The sequence below is a fragment of a genome, unplaced genomic scaffold, assembly GCF_019419815.1.
Source record: "Pyrus x bretschneideri cultivar Hongxiangsu unplaced genomic scaffold, Pyrus_bretschneideri_v1 Contig33, whole genome shotgun sequence".
Lineage (NCBI taxonomy): Eukaryota > Viridiplantae > Streptophyta > Magnoliopsida > Rosales > Rosaceae > Pyrus > Pyrus x bretschneideri.
In genome coordinates this window covers 2,000,436-2,025,577 of record NW_025999646.1, presented here as the reverse complement: position 1 = coordinate 2,025,577, position 25,142 = coordinate 2,000,436, and the positions used below count along the sequence as shown (strand labels likewise).

Here is a 25,142-nt window from a genome sequence, read left to right as displayed (position 1 = left end):
TTAAAATGTCATTGCACTCGGTTTTGTGTCACGTCTTCCGTTAGATTCAAGTACTCTTAAGTCATTTCTTAGTCTCTTTCAAAGTCTTCATACGTCTTCCTCTACCCCTTCGGCCCTGAACCTCTGTCCCGTAATTGCATCTTCTAATTGGAGCGTCAGTAGGCATTCGTTTCACATGTCCAAGCCACCGTAACTGATTTTCTCTCATCTGCCCCTCAATTTCGGCTACTTCTACTTTACCTCAGATATCCTTGTTCCTAATCTTATCATTTTTCGTGTGCCCACACATCCAATGAAACATTTTCATCTCTGCTAAACCCATTTTATATACATATTAATGCTTTATTACTCAACATTCCGTGCCATAAAGTATTATTGGCCTTATTGCAGTCTTACAAAAAAATTTCTTGAGCTTCAATCATAAGACGGTCACACCACGGATGCATCCTTCCACTTCAATCCAAGCACAAATAATAAAAAGTTTTCTTTTTCTCCCACCATTTAAAAGTCACCGCTCCAGCTTTCCCACACCTACCCTGCACTCAGATCCTCTCAGCTCGCCAGTCGGCAGTCGCAGATCCAAACCCCGATGGCCGAAAGGCAACCAGAACCCGAACCAATATCGTCGGCGAACGCAGTCTTTCTCGGCGCTCTAGCTCCCGGCGTTAACGTACGCGCACTTTCCCCCTTCTTTCTGTGCGCTTCCGTATTTACTACGATTACGAACAGTTCTTGCCAAAAATGAAAAGGGGTAATCGAAAGTTTGCTTCTTTTTTTCGGGGGTGATTGAATTTTGCAGGGCCCGACATGGACGACGCTGAGATTTGCGTTTGTGATGCTGGGTGTGTGCCTTACTGTGATGCTGGGTTTGGCATTCTCTTCCAGTGACTCTTGGTTGGTTTTTCACGTTGCGTTCCTTGTTCTTATCACTGCGACCCTCTTCCTGCTTCTTAGCTGGTTAGTTCATTGAATATGTATCTCGAGTAAATTACCCACAATTTACTTTTTCCCTTTAAGTTTAGCAGTTTGGTAAATCTGGATGTGGGTGAATGAATGTGGTTCCTCTTTTGTTTAATTTTTATGCTTTTTTTGGATCAATGTGCTTTATTTTTTGAGTAATTTTTTGCCTTTGTGTTATTGGGTATGTAATGGAATTAGTGTGTGTTGTTGATAACTGTTTGTAAGTGTACAACACGGTTTTGGTCGCTGTGTTTTGGCTCAAAATCACATTTAGTCACCGTGATTTCGAATCTTACCAATTTCATCAGCGTATTTTTAACTCCAATTGCTACCTTATGTGTATGCTATAGCTCTCATTGCAACCTATACTTCCTGTTTGATGAGTTGTGCTGGTGTTTGAACATATTAAGTTACTTTGTGAATGCCCCAGAAATGGATTTGTGCTTGCTAATCGGTCAACAATAGTGGTTACTTTGTCATGTTATTAGATTGCGTGCCTTGATTTTAAGGCATAGTAAGTTGTTGTAATACACGGAGGGGGAAAACTTGCTTGATATATGAGCTGCTACTCTCTCATCTTTTTTAGCCCTTATAGTTTATACTTGTAGTATCAGTTAGCGTGTCCAACCTTTTTTTCTACTCGAGGCAGGTCCTTAATTTTCAATGTTTTTGATACAACCGACAGAAAGATTGTTTTGAGGGAGGTTTGAGAGGGCTAAATCATATTTTTGGAGCATGGGTTGGAACTATGGGCACTTGTTATACATATCCCGATGGAATTAGGGGCAAAACTAAGGGTACTCTGTACAAGCCAGCACAGGGCTAAACTTTGCAGACATTATTTTATATATTCTACGATATAAGATAGATTTGATGAGTCTTTACATTTTATTAAGTTGTGTTTCAATGTTTCTGAGGTGATGGTGTTTGGTACACTTTTTCTCATTTGAGGCATGTTTGATTTTGTCATTTTATTTGAAATGCATTAGTGTGGAGGTTAAAATTTGCATGACTTGCTAGAATTTATTATTTCATGGATCCTTCTTGAATTGTGGATTGATTTTATGCTGCAGGTTTCTTGCGCAGACTGGTTTGGTTTCTGTTGAACATCAAATCCGTGAGATGGGCTTAGCGCCATATGATAAAAAGGAGAATAGAGAGGGCGTTGTGAAAAACGAGGAGAAATCCCTTTAAAAGGGCATCTTATACTTCATTCAAAGACAATTACAGTTGTGATACAATCATTTCGAGAGGCATGAGAAGACAACGACAAGGTTGTCAAAACAGCAAGCAGGTTGCTGAAGAGTTCTGCACTGTTTCACGAGAGATATCGACGGGAGGAGTTGCATCTTTCAGTCAGTCTTGGCCTCTTTCTCCTTGTGTTTGCTTGTTTTGGGCTTGACGAAGCAGAAACACGAGCAACACGGGAACTGGAACAAGAACCTCATCTCTCTGATGGTGTTGGGATCACAATGTCTAGAGATCGGTATATATACCGTCCTCCAGCATTGGCTTTCGTTTATTCCGATAAGGATGCTTTCCCTTTACTTTCTGTTTTTATTCTTTTAAGATTAAGAGATGCCTAGCGTTGCTTCTCCATTTGTGTCATCATTATCTTTATGTAAGGAAAGGAATAGACTATGTGAGGCATAAAGGCAACGAATATATAGTGGGATTTAACATAGTAGGTTGATCTTTCTGGTGGCTTTCTTGGAGAAATTTATGTAGACTGCCACGTGGTGTTACAATGTTACGAGCTTTTACCAAAAGATATTGATTTTCTTTCCTTTGTTTTAGTAAAAAAAAAACAAAAGTTTACCGAGTTATTTTTCCTAGTGTTGAGCCCATTGAATAAGCCTACTCCGTGGGCTCAACAGGGAAACGACCATTCTTAGAATTGTGAAAACAATTTTACGAGCTTTTACCAAAAGATATTGATTTTGTTTCCTTTGTTTTAGGAAAAAAAAAAAAAAGTTTATCGAGTTATTTTTCCTAGTGTTGAGCCCATTGAATAAGCCTATTCCGTGGGCTCAACAGGGAAACGACTATTCTCATAATTGTGAATAACTAGGTTTAGCACCACTGAACGCTTCACAATGTTTGGTGGTGGAAGACGTCCATTTTATTGCTTTAGTTTTGGCATAGTGTCCTAGTTTTTTATTTTATGATTCATTTAGTAACGGATTGGCTTAGGTTGGCAAAACTTGATTTTGAATAGGATGCAGGTTTGTCCCGGAATCCGTACAATTTTGAATTTTCCATGTTAGGTAAACTTGCTAAAAGAGGAAGACATACCTCAAATAACTATGGAGCTTTTACTTACACTTACCAATCCAATTGGCTAGCACAATATTTGCACTAAACGAATAGTGTACGGCAAAAAGGGGGAAATTCTGGGTGCGGCTAGTTGTGCCACCTTACTCTACCATCAAACAATCTCGCTAATCCCTCTTGCATATTGGCCTCACTCAGCCCCTCTTGGTCGAGCAATTCTTTGTCCAATGGTTGGACAGCGACCAAAGGGAGAGTAGTGAGACCAGAGGAGTTTGGTGGGCCTTGAAATTGGGCAGGGAGGGGGTGGTGGTGGTTTGGGTGGGCACAGTTGGTTTCTTGGGTGTGGTGTTGTATTGCTGACGGGGTCTAACGTTTGGACCCCAAAATTTCTCTTTTTGGTCTCATCGAACAAGTAATTTGGAGGGGCAATCAAGGCAACGGATTGCTAAGTGGCGCATGTTAATGTCGTGCTAAATTTTCTTTTAGATGACGACTTACCTCATTGGAAAGAAATCATGCCTACGTATTCTACTACCGGATCGACTCCCCCACTTGGTTCTCCTTCTCCTAACAACTAATTATTTAACCCACTAACACCTCTATTGAAAAACAGTAGTCAAAGGTATTCAATCAATTTTATAAATTTCTACAAAAACCTTCATAAAATTTATTTTTAAGCAATTCGCCACAACACGTTAATAATATGCAAGCCTTGGGGTATGAATCTTTCTCTAGTCGCATCTCTATATGAAGGTATAATTATCAATTTCTTTAATCTCACCCGTTCATTTCAGGAGATTCTCCGGAAACATGATAAGCCTACACCAAGTTTCTACATCAAAAGCTTCATTGAAAACGAAAAAAATAGGGGAAAGGGGGGGGGGGGGGGGGGCGCGGCGGCGGCTTGGCTCTTATAAGTTTACGACACGAGGCCTGCACTACAAGAATTTTGATGTAAAAAATCTACAAGACAGAACAACTGCTTTTGCTTAGTTCTGTTCAATCACTTCCAAAGCTCTTCCATCGGGATACCACGCTCACGAGCGACATCACGGAACTGCCTCATTTTCTGTACTGCAACCACAGTGGCTCTAGCATTGTTGAGAGCATTCTTACTTCCAAGTTGCTTCCCAAGAGCATTTTCGACACCTGCCATTTCGAGAACTATTCTCACTGACCCTCCGGCAATGACTCCAGTACCAGGCGAAGCAGGCCTAAGCATCACCTTTGCTGCTCCATAATCTCCCTCGGATCTGCGATTTATTAGAGTCAACAAAATAGGAGATGCAAAAATTTGAAGAATAGGAAGGCAATCGCTTCTGTCCGATCATCAATAACTGCATTCAATTTTGGGACCATGATAAGAATATAAACAGTCCCTATCAAAGAAAAGAATGAAAACAACCTTTTGCTCCCTAACGTGTTCCATCAACAATCACACAAAGCTCATTATAGTTTGTTTCTCTCAATCGGAGAGAGCTTACTTATATTGTTAAGACCAAAAACAAGATGAGTGAAACCCTTTTGGGCTGAATCATATAATGCTTCTTCTCGGAACCACACAAGCCAAACAATATATATTATCCTTGCTCTCAAAAACACTGGATCAACTTCTGTTTGAATTGAACAAAGTTATGCACATTTAATTCGGACTCGCCCAGTATAATGACAATATTGCTAGTAGTCTAAATTAACCTCACAATGACACCTACTTCGATACTCCTGAAAACGAATTTCCACTTCCCGAATAATTAAAGATTACACTCAAAAGTTCAATAGTGCAACGTCATATTTAACTAAACTTTCAATTCTTATGAACCCATTTAAAATCGTGTATTGTTTGCACCAGAAGACCAATCTGTCAGATCGAATGAGAATCCACATAATTTCATTCATGGTTTACACCTTCTGGTGTCATTTATCAACTCACTTCCTAGGCTACACGTCAATGCTCTCAAGCACGAGACACTGTACGTGTATGGTCCTTCCCATATAACTGCAACAACCTACTGATTCACTGGTTATTGATAAATATGTACTTCATCCATCCCAAATTGTGCTTGTCAATATTAGAAGACACTTCCACAAGAAAATGTATGGTGAACAGACGACTTCAAGTGTAAATGACACTTAACTGACTCACCAAATATCAACCATAAGACTCGGAGAATACATACTACTTCACGTTTAGCGTGCATGCAATGTGATCAAACCACATACACAACCAATTTCAACTCCCCATATTGTCTCAGACCTCAGACTCCAAGTTTAACCAATCACCATCCTGTCTCAAATATTTCTCACACTGATATGCAGTCTATACTCAATTCTAAGAATTTGCAGTTACATTCGATTTCAGTTCCTATTAATTCCTATATGTAGAACTTTCCACACCATCAAATGACCAAAAGTATCATTTTTCACACAATTCTGACACAATGTCATTGAAATAAACCCAACTGAAATACAGAATTGACCACAAATACGCAGATAGCCAAATATAGCCCGAAATGCAATGACATTCAATTCCACATAAAATGCAGTATTTCCCACACAACCAAAAGATCGAACACAAACAATTCAAACAAAAATAAATCGAAATGGCAATACCTGTGAGGAAAAGTCAGGTACTTGGTCATGGGCACACTGATAATGTTCCTTCTAGCATTCACCGCAGACTTCTGCACCGCCCCGATAACCTCCTTGGCCTTCCCGACGCCAACACCCACATTGCCCTGCTTGTCGCCAACCACCACAATCGCCCGAAAATGCAGCTGCTTCCCTCCTTTCACCACCTTCGTCACCCTCCTCACCTGCACCACCCTCTCCTCGAACCCATCTCTAATCTTCTCCTTCTTCAGCTTCCCAAAAGCCCCAAGCTTTTTCACCTTCGAGTCCATCACGTAAATGTCGTTCCCCAGCATGGTCACGCCGCTGTACGCCGGGCCGTACAGCACCTCGTACGCGGCGGCGATTTCGTCCTCGGTCTCGGTCGAATCCTCATCGAAGGAAGGCGGGGGGACGAAGTCTTCGGGGACCTCCGGGGGCTCGAACACGCCGTCGAATTCGGGGTCCTCGTTGTCAAAGAAGGAGGTCTCGACGTCGGAAGCGGCGGCATTGAAGATAACGGTGGTGGGTCGGGAAGAGGAGAGGAAGAGGGAAATGGGTTTCCTGGGTTTGGTTGCGGGGGTGGCTGCGGCGGTGAATGGGAGGAGGGAGAGGCGGGGAGAGGGGTGGAGAGAGAGGGAAGAGAGAGTGGAGAGAGAGGAGGAGGTTGTGGAAATGGCCATGGCGGGAGGAGAAGTGAGGGGTTGGAGTACAGTGTGGGGATTTTGGATCAGAGAGACTTATCCCCCGAAAGGTAGAAGCTTGAATTTTCGTCTCAATAATTTAGATTAGTTTAATGAAATTGTTATCGGCATTCTAAAAATCACTTCGTAAGTAAATTTTTCTTTCTAAATATAAAAAATTTTGAATGCTAAAATGAGATTTTTGAAGTGTTAAGCAAGTAAAACTAAATTTGATTTCATTGGGAATGAAATTGACATCAGAACATAAAAATTAACATCACATCAATATTTTTTTTTTTCCTATATCTTCTGAAGCACATGAAACAATTGACAATATCCTGTGCCAGAGAAAAAGAACTCAACCATTCAGTTCTCTTGTCGTCAGCTGCGGCCCCGTTGCGATCGAAGAGGCGATAGTCACATATACTTGTAGTGGTCGACTTCTGGGAGCGTCCCAAGGCCTTTGTAGCAGTCATCGAACTCAGGCTGATCATCATTTACCATCCTCACCATTGCTCTACTCTGTGAAGATGATAACGATGAAGGATCGATTCCTGCAGACAATGTGGACGGTGGTTTGGTAGATGTCTCCATATGGCAATCAGCGATGTTGTTGGACAAAGTAGTAGCTTCCTCATGTTCCATATAGGCTGATGAAGAAGCAGAGATCACAGACAAAGCATCCGCGAAAACGTTAGCTTCTTGCTCTTGCTTAAGTTGTTCCATAAGTAGTTCTAGAGATAATTCGTCTTCTTCGTAGCCAGCTACATAGGTAAATGGTGAAGGGGAAGGTGAAGGTGAAAACAAGTTTGAGGCCACATAGGGGTTACTTCTATGGGTTTTAGCATCGGTGTTGGGAGTTTTGTCATTGGTGTTGTCGGCCTTGAGATTGGTGTTAGTTTTTCTGTTGTCGGTATCGTTGGCCTCGAGGCTAGTGTTGATGTTGGCGGCTTGGTCTGTATGGTTAGTCGTAGTATTACGCTGTTGAGAAGAGGAGGGCTCAGCTACACGCACTGGCCTTGGCACCTTTTCTACGTAGATGTACTGTTTCCTCGCATGGACGAAAAAAGCAGCTTAGTTAAGATAACATCATATTAAGAGAAGCAAAACAGTCTAATTATTATTTTCAGGGGATTATGGCCCACTGAACTGAATTCTACACATAATCCAAGCCTAAAACTCCTGTTTCAGTCTTCCTGCCAACTAATTAGAGCCGTTTCTGAACGCTTGGTTCAATGTGCAACATACTCGTGCTACACCAGTGCTTTACAACGCATAATCTACTAGGCGCTGATCAATGGTCATCCTATTCTATCCATATATTATGTACCTTCACACTATCCTCCAGAGGATATCGTCATCATAACGTAAAAAGTTATTGTCACAAGGCATGCAGTTCAGACCCTTCAATTTGTATTCAACTTTCGAAATCCTACTTTAATTTGCAACAGATTCTGTATTAATTAAGGACGAAAAGAGGACTCACAATGTTCTTGCATTCATCCTCGTAAAGATAAATGCAATCTCCCGCCTCCAGCCTTTTTTGCCTAACAAAAGCGCCTGTTACATTGAAAATAAGGATACTCAGTAAACATGACATATCGTGTGTTTGTCAATGAACATTAAGAGCAATGCCATCGATTTTTACTTTTTACCTGTATATTCGAACACATACATTCTGCTTCTGTTATTTGACCAGTACCTGTGTAAAATTAACCAAGCAGAAAAAAATGGCTTTAATTAATTGGCAGAAAACTCTTGCACAGATGGTTTGGCATTAAAATATAAAATTAATAGTATTGTCTATACGCTTACTTGTATTTGAACTCCCAATGCTGGTCGGAATGTACATCTCTGACAGTCAGCTGGATGCCTTCTTTGTCGGAGAGCATTGGAAGGTTATTTTCGGCTTCTTTCTGTGAATGAGGAGAAAACATGTAAAGAGTAAATGTTGGTGCAAAAACTTAGAAAGGAGGAAGGGATTTTTTACTAGGCAGTCTAAATCAGAAACATTTTGCAGTAGTCAATAAAAGTGAAAGACATCAAAGTAAGAAGTTGGTTGGTCCGCCTTTTTAGTTCTTCTCTTCCGTCATCGTTTCTCAGAAAAGGAAAAACAAAAAGACGTAAAAGGAACAGAAAGTACCAAAACAAACAAAGACCTCACCTTCGGTACTATAATCCTGCCCAAAGGTCCAACATCACTATTCTTCAACTCCTTGTTAAACAGCGGTCTCAGTTTCTGTAAATAAGAATACACAGAAATAATAGTTTAAAGAAAAACTCATTTGAAATTCAGATTTGAGAAGACAAAAGATCAATCCATACCTTGTTATCCGGCGTGCAGAACGGGTAGAGCTGTTCTTTGGGGTTCTGCAAATCAGCACCATTACCAGATGATGAAGTGGAAATGATTCCACAAGTATCATCATCATGATTCCCATGAAATGGAGGATGCCTGCTCACTGGGGGAGAACAAGTAGAGGAAACAGCAGTATTGGCTGCGTTTCTGCTCAAACTGAGACTCCTCTGTCTTGCCATCTTTCTCTCGTTTCTTGCAGACTTAGACATAAGGGCATCCAATATCCATCTGGATCGGTCTAGGCTGGCCTGTTCTCTGGATAGAACCATATTCGGTTGGGCGCCGCCCAGGAATGGATACATGGGGAGACCCGCCTGATGGTTCGGGTAATAATTTCTTGCGTACAGGAGTGCCGGGTAATACCTGTACTGAGTGGCTGAAGGACTATAAGTAGTTGAAGGCAAACAGCTCATTGGTTCACAAGTGGAGGACTGCGAATTATTTGTCTGGTGAGTAGAGGTTACGGTCGTTGTAGAGGGGACAGAAGGTGGATGGAAGTTTTCCATTGTCTATGAACACAGAGCGTTTGTTGATAGCGATGATCTTCAGAGAGGTAGGGGCTGGTTAAATCTTTGTGTTGGTGAGGGTGGGGTTGTATAAGCCGCAGGCCGTGGTCTAGTTTGTAAACTTGTGATGCTGCCAGTGGAGAGAGCACAGGTGTGGCCAAAGCGAGAAGAACACGTAAGGGGGTGCAGAGGAGTGGGGTAAAGAACGTGAGGGAACAAAAAGAGGATAAAAGAATTTAAAGAAAAGGCTGAGGAGGAATGCCAGAGAGTGAAGATATTGGGTTGAAAGAAAGAGAGAGTACATTGGCAGTGTTGTGGAAAGTTTGACGAGGTGAGGAATGAATGACAAGTGGCCGGAGGCTGGTGGTTTTGGAATAGCCATCTGACCAGTGTGTAAAAAGAGAACAGAATCAGAGAAAGGAAGAGAGAAGGGAGAGTTAGAGAGGATGCAGAAGAGAGTGACATATTCTGGCGCCTCTTTTAGTTCAAATCTGGCAGACTAGGGCTACGACTGTATGGACATATGTGGAGCCATACTCCTCCATCCTTTTCTCGCACAGAACGCCATGGAAAACCAGGGCTACCACATACAGTCATTGCCTTCTGCCAAACCACATTTTCTAGCTCCTTTGCCTCTCTCACTCTCAAGACTCACACCCTTTCTCTCTCTAAAGCCAGCATCCCAAGAGCAACTGGTGGAGGTGGATTGGCCTGTCAGTGTTAGCTTATAAACGTTATAAAAGGAAGAAGTAAAGGGACTGCTATCTCCAGAGATGATTTCCTCTCTTTGCAACCGAACCCCACAGCGAGTAGTACAACAAGTACCACAAACGCCATACGAGACAGACTGAAGCCCAACATTGCAAATTAAGGCCTCCCCTGAAATAGCAAACCCAGAACTTCCCCTCTTAAGTTGTTGTATTTAAAATTTTATATTAATATTTTTTTTAGTTAGAGGGTTAGAGGTCGTAATGTTAGGGATGTGAGTAAACGATTGTCATAATGTTGGGAATGTGAGTAAAAGGGGTAGCACAACCTGATGAGCTCAATGGAACTTGTGTTTTCATTTTCGTCGTCCACTGAACCACTTCAACTTCATGGTTGGATTCCATGTCTTGCTTGCTTGTCATTTCTTCAATCACAAGGCGAGAATCAAAGCTGCTTTTGAGTCCATCCTACATCCAAAAAAAAAAAAAAAAAAATCTCCTTAGCAATTTCGTGGTTGCATAAACATAATCTGTTTGACAACAGAAAACTATTGAATTATATAGTGCCTTGCATTATTATTTTTCTTCTCTATTCCCATGCGTTTGCCATCTGTATCCACTAACGAGGCTACTATCTTTGCTTTTGAACAAAATTAGAAGCGAATTAAACTTAAGATTTTGCTATTTCATGAGCTTCCTTTTTAGAGTACGATTTTGATATCCTCCGACTCCCTCCATAAGGTAATAGAAAGGAAACTTTGAACAGGATCACTGACAAAATTTAAGCATAGAAGGTAATCCAAACAGCACATAAGCATGCTGGAGATCCTAACAGAGGCCTGCTAACTTAAGCCATTTATACAAATTCACACATGGTACCTGCTGAAAAAAGAAATTCATGTATATATCATATCAAAGCGGAAAATTAGAAACCGTATCATAAAAAAGCCATATGAATGCTGTATTGCTGCCTAGTACTTACAGAGTTGGCCACAGAATAACTGTGGAAATCACATCGACTAGGAAACTCCATGACAACAATTTGCTCGTATATTCATCACCAGGATAGTGAAAACTTCAACTGCTTCCACAAGAAAGAAGCTTTAGCAGATTTATATCAATAACGAGGAAGAAAAAACTTGAACACTGAATTGTGATAAGACCGTAGGATAACTAGGATTTTTATAGAAGTAATAAAGAGGCTCGACAAAAATGCATGCAAACCAAACATGCTTAGGTGATTACACCTGCCCCAGATGGTTGTATAGATGTTGATCATGCAGAAAAATGCTCGACTTGTGGAATGTGGATGCATAGAGATTCAACAAGGTGCATGCAAACCAACACCTGCCCTAGACAGTTTTATAGATGTTATCATGTTGATCACGGAGAAAAACGCTCAACCTATTCAACGTGGATTCATATCAAGGTGAGAAAGTAATTTGAGAAGCTGCATGCAAGCCAACACCTGCCCCAGGCGGTTATATAGATGTCAATCACGGAGAAAAACGCTTAACCTGTTCAACGTGGAAAGAACTGATGGTCGAAAAGACAGATTGGTAAGTAAATCAGTTTATCATGGGAAATGATAAATACACACAATTTTTCTCCTCCTACAACCCCTGTTTATTCTTGTCCATTGTTTCCATTTGATTTATCTAATCTGATGGCCAGTAATAAAGAAGGGTGTGAGAGATGCTAAAAAGGGTGTGAACAGCTCCGTTATCATTTATGTCCGCTCCTCTTAATTTATTTCAAGTAAGTGAATTAACAGGAAGGATATCATTAGGTTTTAGACTATCTGTTAGAGATTAGTTCTTATAAGGTATGAACGAAGTGAGGTTTAATTCCTTTTAGGGAGGAGGAGCAATAAAGAAGGATTCAATATTTTTCTAATCATGATGTAATTTTTGGACAAAATTCTAATATAGGTGAGTGTGCTAATTCGGTGCAATGCTATATTTTGTTTGCTCTAGATCTTGAATTCAAGCATAACACAGTATTCAACAATAATACATTAAATCTTCAAAAGACAGAAATCTAGACCAACATGACAATTTTGTAAAAAGCTCCAGGGACAATAGGATCGGAAACGCCAAAGAAGCAAATGGGGTCATATTGAGAGATCTAACCCATTACAAGACTACCTATAACTGATCCTCCTGCAAATAGATACTATGTAGTCCTACCACATTCAGTGGACAAATACTGTTAACGCAACCACGACAAAGTATTAGCTATCACCAAATCTATAGAAAGTCTGGAAATATATGTAGAACATATTCATGAAATTTGAAGAAAATGATAAAGGCCAAGAGCAGGTGCATAAATGACGTGATTTATAGAATTTTGGAGCAATGAAGCTTTTGTTGGTTAATTTTCTCAGAAGACGGTCCCAAAAGTATAATGCTAGAAATGTTTACGCACACAACTATACGAGAACCTAAATATATCATTAGCAGTCAATCCAATTTGAGCAACTGAAAACTGAAAACATAAACATTAAATATTCTTGTTTGAACTTTCAAATTAAAAAAATTTAATTCAAACACATGGGCAAGGGAATCCTTCACAAATATAAGTTCCCTTTACAAAACTAAGGTAGTCATGCCTTGTACAGATAGATACGTAGATATGATACTCGCAGGAGATTACATGAAAGCTAAGCAAAACCAATGTGGAACTAATGAACATATAAATGAGTCAGGGGTAAGCACCAAACCAACTTATCACAAACAATGTGAACAATTTGAATGGCGGAAGATAGCTTCTCCTCCTAGATATCTGTATTGCTTGTATCTGCAACTGCAATGCATGCATAACTTCCAGCCACATTTACTTGTTTTACAGAATTTCAATTGTTCTTTTTAATGATAGTACAATTAGAACTAAGCATTATTGCTCTTCAAGTGTCCTAAAAATACTCGAATTTATAGTCACTCGCACGAGCAGCCTGTATTCATACTTTTGTTTCAGTAATGCAACATTAACAAAAGATACTTGTTTGTCAAATTACATGACAATGCTCTACTTTATAATGTAACCATGGTTTACCAAAACTAATAGAAAGTTTAAACCGTTGGCTGCTAGCAACCAAAAATATGACTTTTCCAAGAAAAGTGCAGAATGACTTTTTTGAAGTGCAAATAACAGCTTCCGCCAACTATTTATCTGAAGAAATCTAATGCATTGAAGCTTCAAAGCCGCATAGATTTGCACATACAAAGCTAAACATGGAAGAGAGACACCAATTAACAACAAACCTCAAAAGAGTATAAGCTTCCAAAATCAAATCAACCAAATGAAGCTACTTTTATGTGATTAAATAATAAAAAGACCCATCAACTCATAAAGCGTAAAGAACAAATCTTTAGCGGGACCCCTCAATTCCCAATTCAATCAAATTCTAGGGATTTAAATACGAACTTGTTAATTGAGAGGGATATGTGAGTAAAAGTAAGCAAAGAGAAGAACTTTTGTCAGTACCTGAAAACGGTGGACTTCCGGAACTAGCCTCGAAGGCAGTCGTACCGGAGCTCCGGAGGAATGTGCCCCGATTGGCATTTTTGCCTGACTGAACCGTCGGAGCAGTAAAATCCCTCCACCATTTATTACCATTCTTGCTCTGATACAGTGAATAAAATTGGGTTGTGAATTTATGACTATTTCCGAACTCTTCTAATCTGCAACTCCAAAGCTGTATTCTTTTTTCAACTGTTTTTATTTTACTGTTTTCAATTTTACCGTGTTATTATGGTATTTCATTCAGTTAATCATCCGCTAAAATGCTCACTCCATTACCACTTAATATGGTCTCGTGACAGAAATTTTATGTTCGATTTTCAATAAAAATAAATTTGAATCATATTATTGTTAGTATATTATGGGTGCGTTTGTTGCACCGAACTATCTCGAACTGGACTAGCTTTAGAGCAGCTCCACCGGAGCTTTTTTTGCCCAGCACCAAGTCCAAATAACAGCCAGGCACCCAGTCCATTTGCTCCAGCCCGCAACACAGCCCGGCACCCAGCCCAAGCCAGGCAGCAGGCCAGCCCATTTCGGACAGACCCAGAAGCCGGTCCAAATGGCTGGCGCGTGCACGACACTCGCGACTGGGCGCGAGTAGCCGACAGTGTCGCAGGCGGTGGGGCCCGCGTGCAGGGCAACTTGCAGTCATCCGGGTGAGGGCTACGTGGCCCTCCTCAAAGCCGTTGGATTTCCAACGGCTAGTTTTTGTAGGCCGTTGGATTTCCAACGGTAAAAAAAATTTAAATTTAAATTTTAAATTGGACCGTCCGATCAAAGATCAACGGTCCACGTTTATTTGACCAAAAATTTAAAAAAAAAAAAAAAAAAAAGGCCCAACGGTCAGAAATTTGACCGTTGGCCACGTGGTAGCGTGTTGGCTGTTGGATTTGATTATTTTTCAAATCCAACGGTCCAGATTAATTACAACATTAAAATTTATTAAAAATTAATTAAAAAATGTCAAAAAAAATTTAAAAAATACAAAAAAATTGTAAAAAATTAATTTTTTTTTCCTATAAATACCTAACCCTCATCTTCCACCTTACACCACATTTCAATATTTTCTACACTTTCTACATTTGAATATTTTGTACACTTTGAGAGAAAAAAATGACTTCGTGGAAGCTCAGTGAAGATGTTACGTTGTGTGAATGTTGGGTTCGCACTACTCATGACCCGATTACGGGTAATGAGATGGATAAGCGAGAAATGTGGAGTAAAATTACGAAATCGTTCAACGATGTACATGGAAAAGATGTACATGGAAAAGATGCCAGATCTAGTCAAGGTCTTCAAGGTCGTTGGAAAAAACTCAACGCATCCTTTACTTGTTGGAAAAACGCCCTCTCTCATGCTTCTGGTAATTTGCGTAGTGGGACAAGTTTAGCGGATGAGGTAACAATATTTTTATTTATTTATATGCATTCCACCCACATCAATATTTTAATTTATTTAATTTCTTATGTAATTTTTATGTAATATGCATTCCAAATACTTATGTAATTTTTATGTAATTTTTATGCATTCCACAATTCTTATTTAATTTCTTATGTAATTTTTATGTAATATGCATTCCAAATACTTATGTAATTTTTATGTAATTTTTATATAATTTTTATGCATTCCACAATTCTTATGTAATTTTTATGTAATTTTTATAGACACTACAAGCACAAGCATTCTACAATGCAAAGAACCATAACAAATCATTCAACAAATGGGAATGTTGGCAAATTGTCAAAGATTGCCCTAGATACAAAATTGTGGCAACCGGTCCAGAAGTTGTCATGCACGGTATGGGTCTACACAGTTCGCCAGAAGCAGACACAGCCGAACAAGAAGCCAACACATTTGAAGACACGGAAGGGATGCCTGAACAAGTGCCAGAGACCCAACCGACTCGTCAGTCCCTCAGACCTCAAGGTAAAAAGGCATCAAAGAAAAAAGGTAGTTCTTCCAAAAATGACTACACTAAATATATGGAGGAACTTACTCGTCAAGGTGAAATGAACATGGCATGGGAAAAGGCTAGAGATGAGGAAAAAGCTGCTGCTGTGGCAGCAATTATTGCAGCTACTGAGGCTCGTGATGCGGCGTCTGAGAGACAAAGAGAAATAGTTAATCGAGAGAACGAGATGATTAGAGAAGCACTTCATCGAGAGAATGAGATGCTTAGAGAAGAAAGGATGGCTCAAACAGATCGTGACACTATGAACAAGTCTCTAGTAGGACTGTCTCCGAATTCAAAATATTTTTGGACATCAGAAAAAAGAGATGTCGTGTGAATGAGGCGTGCAAGAGATGCCGAAACAAGTCAAGGGGGTTCCAGCTACAGAAATCCTAGCAACCAAGATCCTAGCACCACATATCCTAACTCCACAGACTTTGTATAATTTCGCATTTATTTGTACTACTTTATTTAATTTCTTATGTAATTTCTTATTTATTTTTAGAACTTTATTTAATTTCTTATGTAATTTCTTATTTACTTTTAGAACTTTATTTAATTTCTTATGTAATTTCTTATTTATTTTTAGAACTTTATAAGATTTCTTATGTAATTTCTTATTTACTTTTAGAACTTTATTTAATTTAAACTTAAAATTACATAACCTCACCATTTAAACTTAAAAAAAAAAACCATTTAAACTTAAAACACCAAATAAAATTACATAAAACACCATTTAAACTTAAAACACCATTTAAACTTAAAATTACATAACCTCACCATTTAAACTTAAAACACCAAATAAAATTACATAACCTCACCATTTAAACTTAAAAAAAAAAGCAAACACACTAAATAAGATTACTTAAAAAACAATACACTTTATTCTTCAACCACAAGCCTTATTTTAATTATCTTCGCCTTCGTGCAATCTCCACTGATGGTCAATCAAGTCATTCTGGCGGGCTATGTGCCAGTATGGCTCTTGCAATGAAGTGTATCGTTGAACGATCAATTCATTGTAACGTCCATCCCGTTCCAACGGCTCGTGTTGCACGGGATCTTCGGTCCGGTCATGAGCATAGTAGATTTGTATTCTTAAGTTGTTCATCGGATCTGGCTCGTATTCATCGACGGCATCATAATCATACTCGTCTTCAACAATCATGTTGTGGAGAATAATACACGTCATCATGATGGATCGAAGAGCCTCGACATCAAACATTCTAGTTGCACCCCTGACAATGGCCCAACGAGCTTGCAGGATACCAAAACAACGCTCGACATCCTTCCTACACCCTTCTTGACACTTTGCGAAGTGTTTATCTTTTTCACTCTGCGGGTGTGACACTGTTTTGACAAATGTTGACCACCTTGGGTAAATACCATCTGCAAGGTAGTATGGTCCCTCGTATTTAGTACCATTAACCCAATATGTGCATCTCGGCCCACGCCCTTGTAGCAGTTCGTCAAACACTGGAGATTGGGTAAGGACATTTAGGTCATTCTGAACTCCTGGAACACCAAAAAAAGCATGCCAAATCCATGTATCAAAAGAAGCCACCGCTTCCAAAATGATGCTTTTGGCTCCTTTTATGTCGCCATAAGCTCCTTGCCACGCACTTGGACAGTTTTTCCATGTCCAGTGCATGCAGTCGATGCTTCCAATCATGCCAGGGAAGCCTCGCATCTCACCCTTCCTCAGAAGCCTTCGCATGTCCCTTGGCGTGGGTTGCCGAAGGTACTCATTGGTGTAGAGGGCTTCAATTGCAGAGCAAAACCGCATCAGGGACTCCAGAACTGTTGTTTTTCCCATCCTTGCGATCTCATCCACTTGATCTGCAGATGCTCCATATGCAAGCATTCGCAAGGCAGCCGTAATTTTTTGCTCAGGAAGAAGACCTAGCACATGAAAAGCATCCTCTTTTTGCACAAAATATGGATCATGGTTGCAAACATCACTCATGATTTTAGCGAACAAACTTCGTTGCATTCTAAAACGACGTCTAAAAACATGATCAGGGTAAACGCTGTTGGGAATAAAATAATATTCCAAGAGATCTTTACCTCGTCTTTCCCTTCTTCTATCGATGTTTGCCGCACGTCCGGGTTTGGCTATCTGACCCATAGCTTGCATGATACGGCGGGAATGTGAGGCCCTCCGCCTTCTATGGTGATCATCCTCATCCTCCTCCATTGCGAAGACCTCATCTCCACCTCCATCTTGGTCAAGATTGACCAATTCTTCCTGTTGTGCCAACAACCTTTTCTGCTGCTCTTGCAACTGTTTATACGCTCTCCTTGAAGAAGACATTGTAAGAACTCAAGATTTGAAAACGATAAAGAAGAATTCTGAGCTAAAAAAAAGGATTGAGTTTAGTGTGAGGATGGATGTAGGGATGTAGGGTTTATATGGACAAAAAAGAAGAAGATGAGGTTCTGAACAATGCCACGTGGCACTACGTGATTGGTTGAAAATCTTAGCGGAAATCTATTCAAAAAATAGTACGTTCGGATAATGACACGTGGCGTGACGAGATTGGTTAAAAATCTTATCGAAATCTTGCCTAAATTATTGTAAACAGGAAGTGACACGTGGGTTGTCGGGATTGGTTGAAAATCTTAGCGGAAATCTATTAAAAAAATAGTACGTTCGGATAATGACACGTGGCGTGACGAGATTGGTTAAAAATCATATCCGAAATTAAAACTATTTTTTTTTTATTATTTTATAAAAAAATTATTTAATATTTTAAATGGACTGGGTGCCAGCGCATTTTGTAGGGGTGGAGATCGTTTGTGCCAGCGCATTTTTAGACTAGGTGCCAGCACATTTTTTTTTTGGGTGGAGATGCTTTGGCCTATTACTGTTCATTGAGTCTGTTACTGTTCAATTAAGTGGATAAATGGGCTGGGTGCTGGCGCAAAGTGGATAGGGGTGGAGTTGCTCTTAGGGACTAAGCTAGATTGGCTTAGAATAGACTAAGGTGGACTAATTTAGTAAAGCGTTTGATGTTGTATCGGACTAAAAACAGGACTCATATATTATATTATTAAATTTATATTTACAATATTTTATTATTAATTTAATCTATATATACTAATATTTTATTATTAAATTATCATTTTCCTTTCTAGAACTATCTTCCTTCTTTTTATTTTGATCAAGCTCTGATTCATGTTCCTCTCTCATTTTTTTTGTCCGCCCACTGCATCCCTCCCCTCTCCCATTTCTCTGCCATTTTATCTGTGGCACTTCAAATCTTTCTCTGCCTCTTTTATTCGAAGATTTTACAAATCTCTCTCTTCCTCTTCACTGCAAATCTCTGTCTGCCTCTTCTATTCCTCTCACAAAATCCCTTGCAAATCTTAAAATCAAACCCAAGAGCAAGAACGAAAATGAAAATTTGGGAGTTGGAGGCGGGATGCATGCGTGAGTGGCTCGAAGGTGGGGAGATGGGGTTGAATCTGCTTTCGGTTTCTCAGTTTTTTGGGTTTTTGGCTTTTTGGATTTTTTGGTTTTCTGGGTTGAAATTTTGGGAGTTGGATTTGGTATTGAAAAGGGAAGGGCTGCAGATCCACGAAATGAATTTACAAAAACTCCATGAAATGGGTTTCTCAAAGAAGAGTTTCTAACCACAGATCCATGGTGGCTTCGCTGGAAGAGGAGTCTTACGGGAAAAAAATAGCAGTCGGGATGGGAAAGGTAGAGAACTGACGAAGAGTGAAGCGGAAAGGGGCGAAGGAGAGCTGGTCTTAGCAATCTGCCCAATTTCGGGGGGGTCTCGCTAAGATCGCCTAGTGAGGCATTTAGTCTAGGCGAGTCCCTTTAGTCTCATTAAAGATAATCCCGGCTGCTAACAAACATGGTATTTCACTCACTATTAATCCTAGCCAATCCAGTGAAACTTAAGGAGGCCAAACAAACACCCCCTATAAGATTATGTTCACTCCATTTGTTTTCTTCATTTGTTTTACCATTCCGCGACGGATTGGATTGCAGCTCTCCCCAATTGACAGTCACACGTGTGAAGCCACAATTGACAGTCACACGTGTCAAGCCATAAAGCTGCCACCTACTCTCCTTAATCTCGTCATAACATGCAAACCCTAGTAAGTGGTGATAGGATATCCGGACCAAATTTTGTGGAGAACGAAAGAAAAACAGAGGAAGCAAACATGGCAGTATTTTCCATATAAAAAAAATGTTATGTTCAACCTCTCCAGATCTTTTCCTCCATCCTCTCAGTCACTCTCTCTTCGATATTTATCTCCGAAAGTCTCCCGCGTCTGCTTCGCCTCCAAATTCTCTGAGGTAACATTTACAGATGTGGATTAGGCTAGTTAGTCAAGCCAATGTGCTCTCGAGTCGAATTCTCATTGTCAAAAATGTATTGATCAAATTTGTTCTGAATTAATTTCAGGGTAAACATGCGGCGGAAGAGAACAGATATGACAACAAGAACTGGATAGACAAGGACCGAGAGTACGGGTCGGCGCACGTGAGCAGCCATGCTATAAAAAACATGGAGTACGAGCAGGAAGCAAAGGAGAAGGCGAAGAGCGCAGCCCAGACAATTGCGGAGAAAGCGAAACAGGGAACGAATAGAGCAGCGAAGACGGCGGAGAGCGCCAAGGAAAAGGCAAAAGAATACGCTTTCGAGACGAAGGAGAAGACCAAAGAAATGGCAGATGCTGCGGCCGGGAAGGCGAAGGAAGGGACTTTTAAAGCAGCCGAGACTGCGGAGAGCGTGAAGGACAAAGCGAAAGAGAGTATGTGGGGTTTGAAGGAGAAAACAGAGGATGTCGCCGGGACGGCGGCGGAGAAGGTGAAGGAGGGGACGAGCAAGGCGGCGGAGACGGCGAAGGACACGGTGAAGGGGAGGTGGGGGGGGGCGGTGAAGGAGACGGGGCAGAAGATTAAGGAGACGGTGGTTGGAGCTCCTGATGAGGAAGTGGGAGTGGCGGTCATTGATGATGATGCTACTAGTCAGAGTGATGTGGAAGTTGGTGTTGATGTGGACGGCGATGGCGTGGCAGAAGGAAAGGTGATGGAAGCGGATATTGGGGAACTAAGGCCGCCTGCCGGCGAGGGACACGGGAAGAAATATTGAGATTTTTTTTTTACTTTTTTGTTTAATTTGCAGCTCTTTTGATTGATTTTTACTTGTTTTTCAAAATGTCCATTCTAATAAACATACTTTACTTTTGTGGTTATTTTAGAAAAATCAAAAATCGGTGAAATATGATGAACAAATTAACTTCCACAATCATCTGTCACATAATATTGCTATTCACAGTTCGAATTAGTCACCGAAAGCTTTGTATTGCCTTATAATTTAACAATTATGCAACTTAAATCTACTTTTTTGTCAAATAATGGCACGTAACAAGAAATAACATTTTTCAGAGCGTTTTTATCATTTGGGTCATCTAATTAGGCCCTATAATTTTCTTTGATGGTAGAGAAAAAAAGAAATATAAATGGAGAAGCGCCTAGGAGTTGACATGATCTCCACATAGATGATCGGGTGTGAAATTATTCAAAAGGATCAATACCAATTCATTAGAATATGATAAGTGCAAGGGTAGATGAATGGGCACAATTGTTATGAATATGTTTCTAGTGTCACCCAAAGGAGGTGACAAATATCATGCTATTTATATGAGCTATATCTAAAATATGCACTACTCTCCTGGGATAATTGGTGGATGTGGTGGAAGACCAACTGACACAATGATTATTTGAAATGGTTGGTTCTTGACGACTTGTTCTTGCTTGAATCGATCCTCGGTGACAGAGAATGGGGCTGCTAGAATTTATTCCTCCACGAAGACCCAAAAAATATAGAGGTTATTTATGAAATAGTTTGGGATATTGGTGAGAACTAAATCTTGTTGTCCTACAAGGTTAACGGGATAAACGCATGTGTAGGTTGAACTCCCTCACATTGTCAGCTTGCCATAGCCAATAGAGAAATTCATACTCTTTCTATACTTCAATCCGATTATGATTAGATTTCCTATGCGCGTGTAGCAGTATTCAGATCGTCAGTTCCTTCTTAGCCTTCATGCATGACTCGATGATTGCTCACAAAATCTGACTCCACCAAACCCACAACCTCTAAATCATCAACAATCGCCAGCTTTGATATGGCACGCCTTACTCCCATCATCTTGTTGTCTGAGATCTCGAGATCTCCACCAGCCTACGATCCACTACAAGCTTAAGGGGAAAGGGTCTTGAATGATACTTGGAACGCACAGCTTGCTCGTCGGGTCTACCATACTAACTCTACTGGGCTTCTCTTCAACGTCTGCAATTGTTGACAGTCTGACCAACTTAGTTTTCAACTTAACTCTCGAAAAACACGATGACATTTCCAACATAAAACCCAACACTTAGTGATTCAAACGTTTAGCATGCACATACCAATATGTGATTCAAATGTTCGATCGCTTCTACTGAAAGCATTAATAGTTATGCTATTATAGAGCTAAAAGGGTTAATGTTGAGAGTGATGGTGCACATGAATGTCTTGCGAAAATAGATCCTTCTGATGAATTAAGAGTTCTTAGTTCAAGTTGTTGTCGAGCTTTTAAAGATGTAAACAAAACATAATTGATTCATGGGTAAATATCAGTTTACTAACCTCAAGTTTTGTGGTTTTCAACATTTGATACATGAAATTTTTTTCGTCCCAGAGTCATACTTAAAGTGTTAATTTTAGGACAGTCTCATACATCCGTTAGTTTGCCTGTTAAGTCTTCCATTAAATGATGATGTGGCGTCCATGTGGACAATGACTGGGCGCCACGTGTTAAGGGGTCCACGTGCAAATTAAAACGTAAAAAAATAATTATTTAAAGAAAAGTTAATAAAAAAAAAAAAACAAAACAAAACAAAACCAGATCGTCTTCCCCAAATCCCCCTCCCCCTCCCCCTCCACCCTTCCAACCCTATCACTCGCAACCACTTCCCTCCCCACTTAACAAAACAGGGGGCTGATGGAGACGAGAATCCAATCGCTGTCACTCAAATTTGACGAAAAGGTCTCAATCGAATCGTTCATAGTATCGACTGCAAGGCTACAACAAAGGGTTACAGCGGAGATTAGGCAGATCAAGAAAAGGCCGAGGGTTCTGATGTGGGAGTTCAGGAGATGAGGGGATCACAGGGGGTGGTGGAGTTGGAGGAGGAGGGCGACGACATGATTTTTGGGATGGGAGAAGGGGGTGGGCTTAGGAGACGACGGTGGGATTTTTGGGAGGGATGATGGGGGATGGGAGAAGATAGGATAGAGGCGCAGTGGGGAGGGAAGTGGTTGCAGGTGAAGAGGGTGGGAGGGTGGGCACGGGAGGGGGGATTTGGGTTTTGCTTTTTTTAAAAAAAAAACTTTTCTTTAAATAATTATTTTTTTAATTTTTAATTTCCATGTGGACTCTTTAATGACATGTGGTGCCCAGTCATTGTCAACATGGGTGCCACATTATCAGTTAATGGAAGCAGACTAACCGATGTATGAGACTGTCCCAAAATTAACACTTTAGGTATGACTCTAGGACGAAAAAAACTTCATGTACCAAATGTTGAAAACCACGAAACTTGAGGATATTAAACTGATATTTACCCTTGATTCATTAAAAGAGATTTTGATGCATATGCGAAAAGATTTCAACACGCTTATACTGCATAAATTATTATTGTATTATCAACATAGCGAATTATGTTGGAGATTACTTTAAAACTATATTTAAACGTGATTTATAAAACTGATATCCGTAATATTTTTCTTTCAATTTTCAACTTCAGGCAAGTAAATAGCCGATTTTTTTATCCTATCAATGCCTAAAACAATAATTTATGATATGCCTAATAATCCGCATACTGTATTATATCTGGAGTAATGTTATTCATACTATGTTTTGTACCACATTTTCATATCATCTTAGATGACATTTGATGTGGTAATCAGAATTTTAAATTTAGTTCATTATTTAATAAACTAATAATTAAGATAAACTATTTAATTAAATGATGAGTGTGGTATACGATGAGTCTTTCTCCTTCATTTCCTTAGATTTTGCAAAATTTTCAAATGATTTAGTTGTCCACATCAGATGTCACCTAAGGTGGTATAGAAATGCGGTACAAAAACATAGTATGAATAGCATTACTCCATATATAATACTATATGCGGATTATTAGGCATATCATAAATTACTGTTTTAGGCATTGACAGGATAAAAAAATCGGCTATTTACTTGTGTGAAGTTGAAAATTGAAGGAAAAATATTACGGAAATCAGTTTTATAAATCACGTTTAAATATAGTTTTAAAGTAATCTCCAACATAATTTGCTATGTTGACAATACAATAATAATTTATGCAGTATAAGCGTGTTGAAGTCTTTTTGCATATGCATCAAAATCTTCTTTAATGAATCAAGGGTAAATATTAGTTAATACTCTCAAGTTTCGTGGTTTTCAACATTTGGTACATGAAGTTTTTTTTCGAAAAACCCCACCCATTGACCAGTACACGTGTCGAGTAACAAGGTTGCCACCTAACCTCCCCAAAATCCTTACAACATGCAACCCCAGAAAATGGTGATATAACATGATTTCACAAACAGAAAACAAAATCAAAAAAGAAAAAGAACAGAAACAGAGAACAAACAGAGCAGCAAATATGGTAGTAATTTCCATGGAAAAAATTGTCATCTTCAACCTCTCCAAGTCTTTTCCTCAAACCCCTTCATCACTCTCTCTCACAAATTCATCTCACAAATTCTCAAGAGTCTGCTTCGTCTCCGCCTCCAAATTCTCCGAGGTAATTGCTTAAGTACGTGATTAACAGTAATACTTGGTGAAGAATGTACGAATCCGACATCGAAAATTTAATTTGATCCATTATGTCTTTGAAATTTAGGGTCTAAATGCATCGGAAAAGAAAAGAGATTCGAAGTCTGACTGGGAATTTTATGACAAGAAGCGGAGGAATGAGGACGTGAATTATAGAGGAAAGGATCCAGCAGATAAACTTGAGGATTACGCACATGAAACAGAGAAGACCAAAAGTGCAAAGGAGAAAGCTAAACAGTACGGTTACAAAACAAAGGAGAAAACCAGAGACATGGCTGACACTGTAGCTGAGAAGGCAAAAGATGAGACTCGTAAGGCGACAAAGATGGCGGAGCATGCAAAGGAGAAGACGAAAGAAAATGTTCAGGAGATGAAGGAGAAAACCAAAGACATGGCGGGCACTGCAGCCGAGAAGGCAAAAGAAGAGACTCATAAGGCCGCAGAGACAACAGAGCATGCGAAGGAGAAGACAAAAGAGAATGTTTGGAGTATGAAGGAGAAAACAGAGGATGTGGTGGAAACGATTGCAGAGAAGGTGAAGGAAGGGACGACCAAGGTGGCAGAGACGGCGAAGGACACAGTGAAGGGGGCGTGGGGGCAGTGAAGGAGACAGGGCATAAGATCAAGGAGACGGTGGTGGGGACTTCATCGGATTCCGAAAATGAGGTGGCGGTGGATAGGGGTTGTTGTGGAGGTGGTGGATGA

At 40.0% G+C, this 25,142-nt stretch overlaps 4 protein-coding genes and 1 pseudogene across 8 annotated transcripts; 3 read left to right on the top strand and 2 right to left on the bottom strand.

The window, feature by feature from the left end:
* The first annotated feature begins 440 nt into the window (after positions 1-440).
* On the top strand, positions 441-2,746 carry LOC103944193. The gene is made up of 3 exons (XM_009354618.3): positions 441-670; positions 800-957; positions 2,034-2,746. Exons 1-3 carry the CDS (start codon positions 590-592, stop codon positions 2,152-2,154), a joined length of 360 nt encoding a protein of 119 aa, XP_009352893.1. The 5' UTR covers positions 441-589; the 3' UTR covers positions 2,155-2,746.
* Positions 2,747-3,978: 1,232 nt separating this feature from the next.
* LOC103944191 (30S ribosomal protein S5, chloroplastic-like) lies at positions 3,979-6,539 on the bottom strand. Its single transcript, XM_048591070.1, has 2 exons — positions 5,845-6,539; positions 3,979-4,487 (listed from the first exon to the last, which is right to left on the bottom strand). The coding sequence occupies exons 1-2, from the start codon at positions 6,522-6,524 to the stop codon at positions 4,238-4,240; spliced, it is 930 nt and encodes a 309-aa protein (XP_048447027.1). The 5' UTR covers positions 6,525-6,539; the 3' UTR covers positions 3,979-4,237.
* Positions 6,540-6,723: 184 nt separating this feature from the next.
* On the bottom strand, positions 6,724-13,782 carry LOC103944192 (B3 domain-containing transcription factor LEC2). Of its 5 annotated transcripts, none has more exons than XM_048591069.1 (8): positions 11,079-13,782; positions 10,426-10,564; positions 8,850-10,081; positions 8,689-8,763; positions 8,340-8,440; positions 8,180-8,226; positions 8,011-8,084; positions 6,724-7,568 (listed from the first exon to the last, which is right to left on the bottom strand). In XM_048591069.1, exons 3-8 carry the CDS (start codon positions 9,387-9,389, stop codon positions 6,942-6,944), a joined length of 1,464 nt encoding a protein of 487 aa, XP_048447026.1. In that variant the 5' UTR covers positions 9,390-10,081; positions 10,426-10,564; positions 11,079-13,782; the 3' UTR covers positions 6,724-6,941. The 5 variants fall into 5 exon arrangements, with proteins under 5 accessions (XP_048447026.1, XP_048447022.1, XP_048447023.1 ...); XM_048591065.1 differs by having other exon boundaries at positions 8,850-10,564; positions 11,079-11,177; positions 11,501-13,782; XM_048591066.1 differs by having other exon boundaries at positions 8,850-10,564; positions 11,079-12,901; positions 13,583-13,782.
* Positions 13,783-18,971: 5,189 nt separating this feature from the next.
* On the top strand, positions 18,972-20,976 carry LOC103944271 (late embryogenesis abundant protein 1-like). The gene is made up of 2 exons (XM_048591325.1): positions 18,972-19,124; positions 19,997-20,976. The coding sequence occupies exons 1-2, from the start codon at positions 18,972-18,974 to the stop codon at positions 20,684-20,686; spliced, it is 843 nt and encodes a 280-aa protein (XP_048447282.1). The 3' UTR covers positions 20,687-20,976.
* A 3,288-nt stretch (positions 20,977-24,264) lies between these two features.
* LOC103944269 lies at positions 24,265-25,142 on the top strand (annotated as a pseudogene).

Bases quoted from the DNA above. Each gene is read 5' to 3' on its own strand.
- LOC103944191 (XM_048591070.1), bottom strand. From the start codon at position 6,524: ATGGCCATTTCCACAACCTCCTCCTCTCTCTCCACTCTCTCTTCCCTC. The intron at 4,488-5,844 runs GTATTGCCATTT...AATAAATCGCAG, and splicing joins TACCTGACTTTTCCTCACAG to ATCCGAGGGAGATTATGGAG.
- LOC103944193 (XM_009354618.3), top strand. From the start codon at position 590: ATGGCCGAAAGGCAACCAGAACCCGAACCAATATCGTCGGCGAACGCA. The intron at 671-799 runs GTACGCGCACTT...TGAATTTTGCAG, and splicing joins CTCTAGCTCCCGGCGTTAAC to GGCCCGACATGGACGACGCT. The intron at 958-2,033 runs GTTAGTTCATTG...TTTATGCTGCAG, and splicing joins CTCTTCCTGCTTCTTAGCTG to GTTTCTTGCGCAGACTGGTT.
- LOC103944192 (XM_048591069.1), bottom strand. From the start codon at position 9,389: ATGGAAAACTTCCATCCACCTTCTGTCCCCTCTACAACGACCGTAACC. The intron at 8,764-8,849 runs GTATGGATTGAT...TCTTATTTACAG, and splicing joins TCTGCACGCCGGATAACAAG to AAACTGAGACCGCTGTTTAA. The intron at 8,227-8,339 runs GTAAGCGTATAG...AATTTTACACAG, and splicing joins CATTGGGAGTTCAAATACAA to GTACTGGTCAAATAACAGAA.
- LOC103944271 (XM_048591325.1), top strand. From the start codon at position 18,972: ATGAAAATTTGGGAGTTGGAGGCGGGATGCATGCGTGAGTGGCTCGAA. The intron at 19,125-19,996 runs GTATTGAAAAGG...AATTAATTTCAG, and splicing joins AATTTTGGGAGTTGGATTTG to GGTAAACATGCGGCGGAAGA.